The sequence below is a fragment of the Macrobrachium nipponense genome, chromosome 5, assembly GCF_015104395.2.
Source record: "Macrobrachium nipponense isolate FS-2020 chromosome 5, ASM1510439v2, whole genome shotgun sequence".
In the NCBI taxonomy this organism is placed as follows: Eukaryota; Metazoa; Arthropoda; class Malacostraca; order Decapoda; family Palaemonidae; genus Macrobrachium; species Macrobrachium nipponense.
Genome location: NC_061107.1, coordinates 143,154,029 through 143,168,041, shown reverse-complemented (window position 1 = coordinate 143,168,041; position 14,013 = coordinate 143,154,029). Strand labels below are relative to the sequence as shown.

At 37.9% G+C, this 14,013-nt stretch overlaps 1 protein-coding gene across 2 annotated transcripts in view; it reads left to right on the top strand.

The window, feature by feature from the left end:
• The first annotated feature begins 663 nt into the window (after positions 1 to 663).
• The window catches only part of LOC135215690 (aminopeptidase N-like), a 75,688-nt gene continuing 62,338 nt past the window's right edge, over positions 664 to 14,013 (top strand). Inside the window, exons 1-2 of one of the 2 annotated variants that reach the window (XM_064250638.1) lie at positions 664 to 822; positions 13,768 to 13,961. In XM_064250638.1, the coding sequence (XP_064106708.1) occupies positions 13,791 to 13,961 (171 nt within the window). In that variant the 5' untranslated portion in view covers positions 664 to 822; positions 13,768 to 13,790. Of the gene's footprint in view, positions 835 to 13,767; positions 13,962 to 14,013 lie in introns of both variants that reach the window. The other variant, XM_064250639.1, reaches the window with a different exon arrangement.

Here is a 14,013-nt window from a genome sequence, read left to right as displayed (position 1 = left end):
AGCCGTTTACTCTCAGCCAAAGAACCAGCTTCTTGCCTTTCCCTAGACCGTTTCGAACAAGTGGGGCTTTATGACGTTTATGTGATGCAGAGCCATCCTAGATATATATATATATATATAGATATATATATATATATATATATATATATATATATATATATATATATATAATCCATCATACAATATGTTAATTCGCGTTATAAAATTTCGTACTTCCAGGATAAGTAACATGACATTTAACCAGAAATCAAATAACCATTTGAAAGGTATAGTGGAGAACACGCCATACCAGCGTCACTGATACACGTCACCACTTTGCGCATGGTTGGGTGGCCGAGTGTAGTTTCACCCTTATTCTCTTAAGCAAAAACGTTAGTGAAAAACATATGCCAATGCACTGTACTTCCGAAAATTAGGACGAAGTTTGAAACACTCAATACTTTTGTGGCATGGAAATCCACAATTCGGTTTAAAAGTTGTTTACGAAAAACCCTGTCATGGCCTCTGGAATGCACAGTAGATATATAAAATGACCTTACGTACATGAATTCTTTAGTACACTCGTACTTAATGGGTTACTTGCCCGGCGTGAGGGTATGCGTATCTAAAGTTGCATTTACTATACACGGGTCCATAATCATGAACATAAGTGGCGTGGCGCAGTCGTCAGGGGAATGATTAGATAAGTCAGGTGAACGTTACGGACGAGTCCCAAGATCCACGACCATAAGAGGTCGAGCTGTCTTCGGAGAGACTTCTGCGCCCAGCATTTGTAACGGAAAGTTTCACAAGGAGAATTTAGAATTACACATCTCTGACACGGTACTGCTTCACGTAAGAATAATACAATTTGTTGTGTGTGTGATATATATATATATATATATATATATATATATATATATATATATATATATATATATATATAAATGAAGATGAAAGGCCCATAAAACACTTTTTGCAACCATATATTTCGAGCACTTCTTCTGTGTTCCTGTTCACTGGCAAGATATGGACGGATGATGTTTTTACCTGTTCACTTGTAAGATATGGACGGATGATGTGTTACAAGTATATATATATATATATATATATATATATATATATATATATATATATATATATATATATATATAAGTAGGTGTGGCAGCCGAGGAAGGATGGAAATTAAACTATTCGCTGGTGTATTTGCCCTCCTTAACTCTGGTCTGGCGACAGGTGCGGTGGTCGTATTATCTGGAACTTCTGCTTGAGAAGAGGCCTAAGGATTAACTCGTTGATGTCATCCGATTTTCAGTGTCCTAATGACAGGTTCATGTTGTTGGTTTGATTGATGAGAACAATTCCATCATCATTCTTTTGTTCGGACTGTTACTTTTGAAAACCAGCTCTACCGCACTCCAGTTTATGGTATGGCCTTTATCCCTAATTGTAGGAAAATCCCTGAGCTCTCCGAAGCATATCGCATTGATCTTTTGTGCTCTGTTAATCTTTGTAAGATGTTCCACCTGTCTCTCCCATGTAAATCTCATTATAATTGCTGCCCTGCATCTTGTAAACCCCGGCGATTTCTCCTCTTTTCGTTAATGAGCGAAATCCCGATGGATTTGGGATAATGGAAAATTAAATGATTATATTAGATCTGGGGTGTTCTGTAGCTTTTTGGATGTTTACATCGTACTGAAGTTTTGTTTTGTTGTTAAAATCTATTTGTCTGTTGCGAGTGGAACCTCTGAAGTAGTATATTGTATCGCTTTATTAATAGCCTTCTCGATAATGTATGGTGGGTAGAGCAGTTGCATTATGTGCTGGCGGATCGTGTTGAATTCTTTATCTACGTAACCACTTTAACATATTCTAAGAGGTTGCACCTGACAATGATCTTTACGGAGACATCGTGGTAACTTGTGAAATGAATATATGACACAGCGCAAGTGGGTTTCCTGTATACTGTGAAAGCATAACTGTTCTGTTCTCTAATGATTATTACATCTAGGAACGGCAATTTTCCGTCCTTTTCCCATTCAGTTTTAAAGTTTATGGTCGGAACTAGCGAATTTAGTTGACTAAAAGATTCACTGAAATCTCCCCAGCTATCATCCTAGCAAGTAAAAATATCATCTATGTATCTAAGACAGATCATATTGCGGGGTTTGATAGACAACAAAATATGTTTCGAAATATTCTATGTATAGTAGGTTTGCTAGAAGGGGGAATAGGGGACTGCCCACATGCTACAGCCAATTTTATTATTATTATTTTTTAATTACCATGGAAAGAAAACACGTTGTTAGTTACACAGAGAATGATCTGTTTTACTCTTTTATCAATGCCATATGGTTGTAACTTCCTCTTTAGAAAAGACAACACGTCGGTGATCGGGACTTTAGCAAATAATGAATCGACGTCTAGGCTGAGCAATTTGATGTTATTTGAGGGGATATTTAAACTGTTAAATTTTGTATAAAATTCTCTGCATGTTTAGCGTGGGAGGATAAGGTTCCCAGATACGGTGTTAACAGGTCTCCATGCCATTAGGATAATTTACACATGAAAGAGCCCGCTGCTAGATATTATGGGGCGTAGAGGAATCCCATCTTAAATGTGTTTTTGGGAGGCCATAATAATAGCTCAGCCTGGACGTCTAGTCATTATTGACAAAAGTCCAGGTCACCGACGTGTTGGTCTTTCTAAAGAGGAAGTTACATCCATATGAAACATTTTCCTCTAAAGCACTGATAAAACACTAAAACTAACCAACCTCTGTGTAACTAACACGTTTTCCTTCACTGGTAATTTTTACAAAAAGAAAAAGAAAAATATATAAAATTTGGCTATTCCCCCCATCAGAAACAGATTTTGCAGCTTATCAAACCCCGCATTTTGATCTGGCTATGATACGCAGATGATATTTTTACTTACTGGGATAATAGCTGAGGAGATTTCAATGAACTTTCAATTGACTAAATTCGCTAGTTGCGACCATAAAATTTAAAACAGGACGGAAAATTGCCGTTCTTAGATGTACTAATCATAAGAGAAAAGAACAGATATGTTTTCAAAGCATAAAGAAAACTCACTTTCGCTGTTTCCTTCTTTTATTCATTTTTCAAGCTACCACGATGTCTCCGTAAAGATCGTGGTAGTGTGCAACCTCTTCCTCAGGTAGCTTAGAATATGTTAAAATGGGTACGTAGATAAAGAATTCAACACGATCTGCCAAACCTAATGCAACTGCTCTACCCACCATACATTATTGAGAAGGCTATTATTAATAAAGCGAATAAGGAAAAATGAAACTTCCGTACGATGAAAACATCCATAAAGCTACAGAACATCTCAGGTCTAATAGTCCTTTCATTTTCCATTATCCCAAATCCATCGGGAGTTCGCCCATTAATGTGTACTCATATCAGGACCCACTTAGAGCAGGCCAGCATTCACGCGGTCGCTTTCCCTCCCTCCCCCGTCTTCTGCGCCTCAGTGGGCACAAGATTATAGTTCTGTATGAGCAATTTATACGTAAGTGTTTCAGTGTACATTTATTCTTGACTCTTTAACTATTTTCTGTTTCGTCATGTCCTTTTCTTATCACTCACCAATCCTTTCCTAAAGGTTAGCCTGCTTCCAAGCTGCGTGAAGGTATATTTCACTGAAGGGTAATAATACCAGAACAGTAGTTGCTTTATTTATAACAAAATACTTGAATATAATTCAACAATAGCTTTGTAATTTTTTGCACATATATGTACACTCACACTCATAAATATAAAATTTTAATATTTCTCTACTTTAACATTGAAATGCTAAATAATTTACCTTAGTAGTAAAGACAGGAATGGAAAATCCAAGTAATACACATACAAACACAAACACATATTCATAATATATATATATATATATATATTATATATATATATATATATATATATATATATATATTTCTTTGCATTACATTACATAGTGAGTTTCATTTTCTTCCTTTCCTGTCCACTATCACTCTGATTCTTTATATTTTAATTTATCCTTATTGCACTGGTCAGATGTCATATTCTAAAATACACCAATATTTTGTATAATAAAAAAAGCAGCAGCACATCTTCAGGCATGTTCACACCAGACTTCATTAATTCACGTATGGGAGTCTTTAAGTATTCCTCCTTCCTTTCCAAAAGAGCTTTCCCATGGATTGCATTGAACACTTCTTAAAACATTCAACTGTTTAAGGAATTCTTTGGGAGGAATATGTAGATCACCTCTGGTGACTAATGCAGTTTACGATTTTTCTGTGGTACTTTTGATTATCTTGCTACCTAAATATGAATATTTGATGCAATATGGCACAGTGCTTCCTCTTCTATTACAGTGCTCGCTGTTTTATCAATACCAGAATCGTAGAGTTCTGTTTGTATCGAGTTCCATATGTAATAAATACATCTATTAAATTTACAAGATCTGTAAATATAAACCCATGACCTGAGGTCATGGCATTAGGAGGGTTGGGCTACGTGACCAAAGCAGACCTAGATTACGCTATGCGCTGTCTGCAGTAGCCTGATCTAGCTCAAAGCTTTGTCAACATTTTATGTTTATGATAACTTTGCACAACAACTTCCATGGGAAGCGGTTGACCTGTTAACCTACGCCGGAAACTTGTAACTTCCGAGCCGGCGGACTACGAATGTTTTTTATATGAATTGCTGAGATAGCTAATGTTCCGCTATCGACGCGATGCTTTAGAATGGCAGTTCCTCGCCAACCATCAAACATATCGGTCTTCCGACCGAGCTGCATCTCCTAGTATGGAGTTACAGAATAAAGTTTTGTTATTTTTGTTCAACTTGCCTGTTTGAATCATCTCCTTTAGTTAAGAAAGAACCACTCTACTAAGATATCCAAGGAGATGAGAGGAACCAGAAATACTTACGAATGACAGTCGTAAGGAGAACACAAAAAGTCTATCGCCAAGCGATAAGACTTACATGTGGTGCAGCGTATAACGAAGATATAATTAACAAGACCCATATCAGCCGACCGAAGGTCTACAAGAAAACTAACTTCCACCTTCAACATCAAAACTAAACAGAGGAAAGGCGGAGCTTCAATCAACGCAACAGTTTATGAAGACGCAGCTATGTCCTTCATCGAGAGGAATACAAGCATTTAACACCGACGTTGAGCAACTGTTGTCACTTATCTTCGAGAATCTACACCGGACGAGAGCAGCATCGAACATCAACAAAGAAAGAAAAACAAACGCAGGGAACATCACCCGATCACGAGCAAGGACGCAGAGAGTACAACTAGAGGCAGTAGTGCAAGGACGGAGGCTGTGACGTCATCAATCTTGGACTTTCTCCACGCATCGTGCACCGAGAGAAGACCGTGACGTCATCACGACTTCCGACGCGAGACTTAGACAGGAACTGAGACGTCATCCCATGTCAACAATCTTCGCAATATAATCTGGAGCTAAGTACCATTTTTATCTATTCAGGTCTTTTCCTCAGTGAAGTGTTGTTCATCAAGAGTCGATCATCCAGTATTCTGGTGAGTTGTTCGCCATATTAATCTTCCTTCATTACAGAATCAATCTTCAACTACGAGTTCTCGCCCGCAGATTAATTTTTTTTTTCTCTTCTCGTTGTTATTAACCGTTTCTTGCAGGAATTCTCCGTATAATATTTTATCATATTATCTGTATTTTTGTATCTGGGGGATTTTCCTATTATTATAACACATTATACAGTACATTGCTTATGCGTTTACGTAGTGGGGTCGAGTGTACTCTTATAGATATTTTGATAGGATTGCAAGGAATAGAAGTGATAAGAAAAAAGTGAAAGTCGAGATGGCAACTACTCCGGCTGGCAACCCCAATGTGGTGACTCTCGTTAGCGCGAGGTCAGCGATTTGTCCCCTTTTGGTTTAAAGGTACGGGTCAATGGTTTTCCTGCCTCAAAATGTTTGAGGCATGGATCTCATCTGTAGACGCTCATTTAAATGCAAAAAGCATCACAGACCCAGCAAGTACAATTACAGGAGGCCAAGAGCTTCATTGACTTTGCAAAAGGTGACGCAAGTGCGTATCTAAGGGGGTTCTTTCCAAGAGGCGCTTACATGGGACGAGTTCAAAATTAGATTACGTGCCGTGTATGGGGTGAAGAGGCTTTAGATGTAGTATTGGCATTGAGAAATATCCTTAACCAAGCTCCATGACTCAGCTTAATGTTGTCGAGCGGGCGGCGCTAATTGTTGCCGACCGGCTAAATGAATATCAGGATAGTTTAAGTAACTCCGGGTGGGTTGCGGGTGCCAAAATCAAAGTGAAAGATTTTATCCGTTTGATCTACCTTACGTCTATCACTGCAATGTTGCCTGAAGCGTTAGTACGGTGTTTTGATAAAAAATTGCAGCCCGACAGTACGAATTAGATGTGTATAAACAAATAAAAAAAAAACAAAAAAAAACACATGTCTAAATGTACCGACCTAGATCCTTCGCTCATGCAAGTTTTGCAAAAAATTGAGAACAAGCCACAACAAGTAAATGTGGCTACCATAAATAATAAAATCAAGCTTGCCAAGGGATGGTTTGTTATAACTGTAAACGACCAGGTCACATGATTTCAGACTGTCGACGCGTTTTTGTTCAATACACAATAGTTCAACTCATTCATATAACCGTTGCTACTCGAGGAATCAACAGCAGAATGCTACAAACACGCAACCAGTTTGTCAGTGCAAATAAAAAGAAGGGTCCTCAGTACTATAAGAAGAAACAACCAAACGGAAATTCTGCACAACAGCAGAAACAAACAAATCGTGCTTCAGGTACCTCTGTTCCTGGGCCGTCTAGCCAGAACTCGCAAGGGCAAGCGAAATTTTCAAGGTGTGATAAACAAAACAAATACACGTAGTTCACTCCAAGGGGGGAGAGGGCGATGTTGGGTCATCAATATCAACATCTTTTGTATCAAATAATCAGTTTAATCATTTATCAGATCATTGTGAGACAATTGATTTTCCTATGAGACACACGGCCGAATCAAAAAAATCTGTGCAGGTTCCCGTAGATTTGCACAAATTCATGCAATTATTAGTCAAGACGAGTTGCGACCAACTTACATGCAGTAAATTTGGACCATAAGTCATTCACTTTGTTCTTTGATTCTGGTAGTCCACGTAATATCATGGATTTAAGGACTCATCATTTACTCTTTTCAAATTTCCCTATAGAAAAGTCCGGAATAAGGCTCTCAGGCATAGGGAATATGAATTAAATGTTGTGGCGTAACTCATGTACAGTACAAGGTCGGTAAGCGCACGTTTGCTGATACCTTTTGTCGTTGTACAAAACATTAATATGTATCCCGCAGTAATTATCGGATACCCGTCTATGGGCACTCAAAATATTATCTTAGCACCTGCAAAACACGGCGTGTATATCAAAAGGGAAAGGTTCTATAGGTCTTCTAATACCCTAAAATCAGTTTTAGATAATAAAGAGACGACAGAGTTGTCACTTACATTACGGAACCAATCACCTGTCTCATGAACAAGAAATAATACAGGCAACCCAACAGAACTCTCGCTCACCCGTAATATCAGCTTGCACGCAAACTCTCGAGCCTAAGTAACTTCAATATATTAGTGCGTGTAAGAGAACCTTGCCAGGATCTGAAAACATTAATCCTTTCCGAAACTCTGAAAACACACGGATTATCCGTCACACAAGCCATTTATACAGTCGGCTACAACAACAATGTAACATCGAAGTCTGTAATCATTTGAATACCACTTTAGTAATCCACAAAAATCAACATATCTTGGATGCCGAAGTTTATAAACATCGCATTCTTACCGTAGCTGAGATAAATCACGCTCAATCAGTTGCGGATGAACCCCTTTTGCAATCTATAAAGAACAAAATCAATAAGGACATTCAAGAAGAAGAAATTCAGCAGAAATTTTTGAATCTTTTAACTAAATATCATGATGTTTTTTCCACTACGGATGGAACCTTAGGAAAAACGGATGTCATCGAGCATCAAATAAGGCTCAAGGACAAACAGAAGTAATCTATGTACCTTCGTACCGACTTCCTATGAAATTTCAGAATGAGATAACAGAGGAAGTAGGTAAAATGTTAAAAGAAGGAGTCATTAGGAAATCAAACAGCCTTATAATTTTCCGTTTAATAGTAGTACCAAAAAAGAGATCGAACTTGGCGGATATGCGTAGATTTTCGTCGTTTAAATGAAGAAACAATCCTGACAGATTCCCAGTACCATGTACCGATGATATCCTATCCTACTAGGCCAGAATAAATATTTCACAAGCTAGACTTACTAAAAGGATTTCATCAGATTCCGTTGGAACAGAGAGTATCCCATACACTGCCTTCAGCACAGCCAGGGGACATTATGAATTTTTGCGTATGCCTTTTGGTTTACGTTGTGCTCCTATAACAAATTTTACTCGTATGATAAACATCGTGTTTGGAGACTTGTTGGGAGATATCCTACATGCCTACATGGACGACCTAGTAATCTTTTCCCAACACATTTAGAAGAACATTTACGTAAATTGGAGTTAGTGCTACAAAGATTAAGGCAGCATAATTTAAGGGTAAAGATAAGTAAGTGTGAATTTTTTAAAAACAGAACTAGTCTATCTAGGTTTCACGGTTTCTAGTGAAGGTCTTTAAAGTCGTCCATGATAAGGTGTCGGCTATCCGTAACTTTCCGATACCTACTAACGTCAAGGGAATACAGCAATTTTTAGGATGTAGCGGCTACTATCGCGCCGCTTCATCCGCAACTACTCAATCATAGCCGCTCCCCTAACCGATCTTATAAAAAAGGGGCGTAGATTTCGTATGGTCTGAAAATTCATCACAGCGTTCGATAAATTGAAAGATGAACTGTGTAGTTCTCCTATCTTGAAATTTCCTGACTTCGGTAAGGAATTTTTCATAGCAACAGACGCCTCAGACCTAGGAGTAGGTGGGGTATTGCTTCAACAATATGATAAAACAGTTTTTCCCTATAGCTTTTTATTCACGTAAACTGAGACCTTCCGAAAGTAAATATGCAGTAATAGACAAGGAAGGGCTCGCTATTGTTAATTCACTCGTGCATTTTAAATTCATAATATACGGTTATCCCGTCAAGGTTCTCACTGATCATAAGCCCCTAACCGACTTCTTTAAAGGCTTTAGTCACAGCCCAAGCGAACTCGGTGGCACATGATCATTCAGGACTTGGCGCGAGGATCGGGTATTTACCTGGGAAAGCAAATATCATTGCTGACGCATTATCACGCAACCCCTCTTCATCTTGTACCGAGCCATTAGCTGAATTAATAGATATCTCAACATCCACCGCCCATTGTTAAAACCTATATATGAACAGGAAGATCTGGGTGGAGTGCTGAATATTACAGACGGAACAAAGGAAAGAAAAGATCCGCAAATAGAAAAAATCATCATTGCGTTTAAACGGCAAATCCGAAGGAAAGGGAATACCTAAGTATAAGCAGCAGATTATATCATACAGGACAATATCCTGTGTAGATCCGTGACGAGGAAAACCCGCAACACACCGCAGTTGAATAACAACCAGGTGGTGGTGCCTATCTCACTCATACCCACTGTCTTAAAATGGTTGCATGAAAATCCACTGCACGGACACCCGGGTTATACCTTGATGTCACAGAAAGCCAAATCCTTATTTATTGGCATACGATGCCTTACAGATATAAAAAAGCACATAGCAAATTGTCGCACTTGTCAAGAATACAAAGGGCACACGAAGACACCTGTCAGCCTAGGGGCTTACCCCGTGCCAAATCAACCCTTTGAAAGAGTACATTTAGATTTATTAACAGGATTTTACGAGTCAGACAGAGGAAATAAGCACCTCCTAGTAATTATAGACGCTTTGACTCGATATACAGAACACTTATAGCGCTTAAAACAAAAACCGCGGTCGAGTGCGCTAGGAAGTTTTACTAGTGCTACATTTGTAAACATGGAATTCCACACATCATTATCTCAGACGTCGGGCGGGGAGTTCAATAATCATTTCCTTAACTCCTTGTGCGAATTCCTTTGTATAAAGAAATCAATACCATGATCTATCACCAGAGTCTAATGGGCTAGTGGAAAGGGCAAATCGTAAGGTTTTAAACATTTTAAGGGTCACTTTAGGGGGGGCAGACCCCAACTGGGACATTGCCATACCTGCGGTACTAAGCACAACTTAATCACTCGTATCATGTGTCTATTAAAATGACACCGCACGAGGCACTGTACGGTATCCCGGCCCGAACGCCTTTCCACATCTTAAAGCCTACTAACTAATAATTTATCAAATCCTCTAAAGGATGTTATGGATGCAAGCATAAGTCGATATAATATAATTCGTAAGAGTCTAGAAGAAGCACAAATAATAATGTAAAAAAAATCATGATAAAATAGCTAAGCCAACTAGAACATATGCCGTGGGCGATCAGTATACATACAAGTATACGTACGTAAAGGTTTAAATTATAAACTGACACCTAAGTTTGAAGGCCCGTTTAACATTTTAGAAAATTTAACGGCCAATAGAGTTAGGGTTCAAAATGTATCCAAAACCCACTGATGTGAGAATAGTCCCATTGGCACATATCAGAATCTAAAGAAAGGTAGATGGAGTGAGGGAAAAAATGGTTGTATTTATGAAACTGTAAATAATATATATTATATCTTATTAATCATATTGTATGTAAACCTATTCTTTTACGCGAGTTATTACATATTTTTACTCTTGCAGGTTCAAAAATGAGGTTTTCAAAATGAAATCTGTTATTGTTAGGAGTGATATTGTGTATTCAGACATCTTTGTTGTATGGAAAGAGACGCTAGGACGAAAGAAATAGAATTTAATCATGGCTCGATTATCGAGAGAATAGATGATGTATTCATCGTGTCAAGTAATATTGTTATAGAAGTAGATATGCATGCGATTTTCTTGCCTGAAGATGACGTCCTTAACTTAAAGAATGACCTGATGAGGTTTGCTATTTCCCTTAAGGAAATGCATCGTTCTCAGTTTCAACTTCAAGATCTCTGAATAGGGTACTTGTCAAGCAGATCTCTAAAGAAAGTTTTCTCGTTATCTGATTGTCGAGATTACCAAAATCTCCAGTCACATTTGTTAGCATATCATTATCATTCACCTTAGCGTTAGTATTGTTTGTCTGTATGGTGTTTTTACGTTGCATGGAACCAGTGGTTATTCAGCAACGAGACCAATGGCTTTACGTGACTTCCGAACCACGTCGAAAGTGAATTTCTATCACCAGAAATACACATCTCTCACCCCTCAGTGGAATGTCCGAGAATCGAACTCGCGACTACCGAGGTGGCAGGCCAAGATCATACCGATCACATCACAGAGGCGCTTTGCACTAGTATTGGTTTTATCACTAATGATAGCCATATCCTTACCTAACAACATACTTCTAAGTCTGTATTTGAAGTCTAGTGGGTTTGGATGATCATAAGGACCATTCACTTTTTGATACCCCAAACAAATGCTCTAAACAATCCTGATTCAATCTCTGAGTTACCTAGTAATCTAACTTGAAGGAGTCTTTCAACAAACTGAACAGACGGATGGTCGACTTCGACGAAAGTATGATACCTTTCTGAAATTTCTAAAGGCATCTTGCCTTTAGAGATTTAACTTTCACTGCATGCATATAATCAATAACTTTATACAGCATTTCTGTTTGTTGTTCCATATATATCCTCCCAAAATTGTGCATATTTGTGTCCCCATATTTATGATTCAAGTTCATAATACCGAACCAGTCATTGATAAGAATTATAAAATCAGATGCTGGCTTCTAGTTTGACTTTAGCAGTCCTGTCTCCCCAAGATATCTTAGAGCACTAGCCAATGATTTTGATAACAATGGCACTGCAAACTTAACACGTTGCCTTTGTTGCCCGCCCACTGACCCTTAAATGTATTTCATTGACCTTATATGCTAAACCATAATCTGAAATACTGGCACTGAGCATTTCACGGATCCTTACATCTGAAACATAGGCTGCATTCCTGAATCAGTTAGATTATACCTTATCAGTTTTATGGTCTGCGACTAGGTGAATTCAGGTATTCTGGCCCAAGCTACCTCAGTAGATGGATGAATTATCGATAATCCCTTGAGTGGCTGACCTGCCCTAACTGGATACTGACTTTCATAAAAGAGGAGAATAAGCCGGAGTTTACAAGGTACCGTGCAGCATTTATAATGAGGTTTACGTGAGGGAGACAGGTAGATCCATCTCGCAAAGACTGACAGAACACAAAAGATCAGTGCGATATGCTTCAGAGAGCTTGGGGATCTCCCTACATATTAGGGATAAAGGCCATACCATAAACTGGAATGTGGAAAAGCTGGTTTTCAAAAGTAACTGACCGAACAAAAGGAAAATGCTGGAATCTCCTATCATTAATCAAACCAACATTATGAACCTGTCAGGAGGACATTAGAAATCTGATGACATCCACAAGTTAATTCTTAGGCCTCTTCCCAGACAGGTGTTCCTGTTAATACGACCAACGGGAGTTAAGGAGGCCAAATACACTAGGAAATCGTTTAATTTCCATCCTTTCAGGGTCACCAGTCACCCACATACTAACAGAGACTTACTGCCACACCTACTTATGCTTTGTATTTATACTCTTGTAACATATCTGTCCATATCTTACCAGTGAACAGGGGCACAGAAAGAGCTAGAAATATATGGTTGCAGCATTCAAATAGTGTTTTATGGGCCCTTTATCTTCATATTATACTGCTACTCTACAGTACAAAAAAATTTATATATATATATATATATATATATATATATATATATATATATATATATATATATACATATATATATATATATATATATGTATATATATATATATATATATATATATATATATATATACTATATATATACAGCAGCCCCGGGTTCGACGTGTCATAAACCAAAAATCGTCGTAAGCCGAATTCTTGAAAATCTAAAATTCCTAAGAAAACCTTACTTTTAATGCTTTGGGTGCATTCAAAACTATGTAAACTGCATTCTTATTGCATTTTTCATAAAAAAATCCTTCAGCTATTGATTACTATTGATTATTTAGCATTTTGGTGTCATATTTCTTCTGCCAGATCGGTGTTGTAGGTGTCGTAACCCTGGAACATGTCGCAACCCTGGAAATAATTTCTGATGAATATAATTGAAAAGCGCCTTAACCTCGGAACGTCATAAGCTGAACCAACCCGTCGTAACCCAGGGACTGCCGATATATATATATATATATATAATATATACATATATATATATATATATATATTCATCAGAAATTATTTCCAGGGTTACAACACATGTTCCAGGGTTACGACGCCTACAACGTTGATCTGGCAGAAGAAATATGACACTGAAAATGCAATACATATATCAATATTTATATTATATATACTATATATTAATATATATATATCCTCATATATATATATATATATATCCAATAGAAATAGATGGTATTTTTTACGGATTGATATCAAGAGGAAGAGAAATCGGACTGTTGGAAAGTTTATAAAGTGGAAACCCGCTGTAACAACCTATATGAAAATTTACCTAGACACCAAATTTCAAATTTATCGGAATTATAGTTCACGTTGAATTCACACTTGAGAAACATCACTTCCATTCCAGGTGTCGCAGACGAGAGGGTTGTCATGGGGAAGTGCGAGAAGAAAGGCTGTCATCTCAGCCGCTGCTGCTGTTTCCTGCATATACTCTACTTATTCATCTCAACAGCGGCTGCAGGGTTCTTTGGATTAGCCTTTCTCTACAAGAATAATGCGGAAATGGCTCCTTACACTCTCACGGAAACGGTCTACTTTAATGTGAGTGGCGAAAATAGGTTAAATTTGACTCGAAACTACCATAAATTTATAG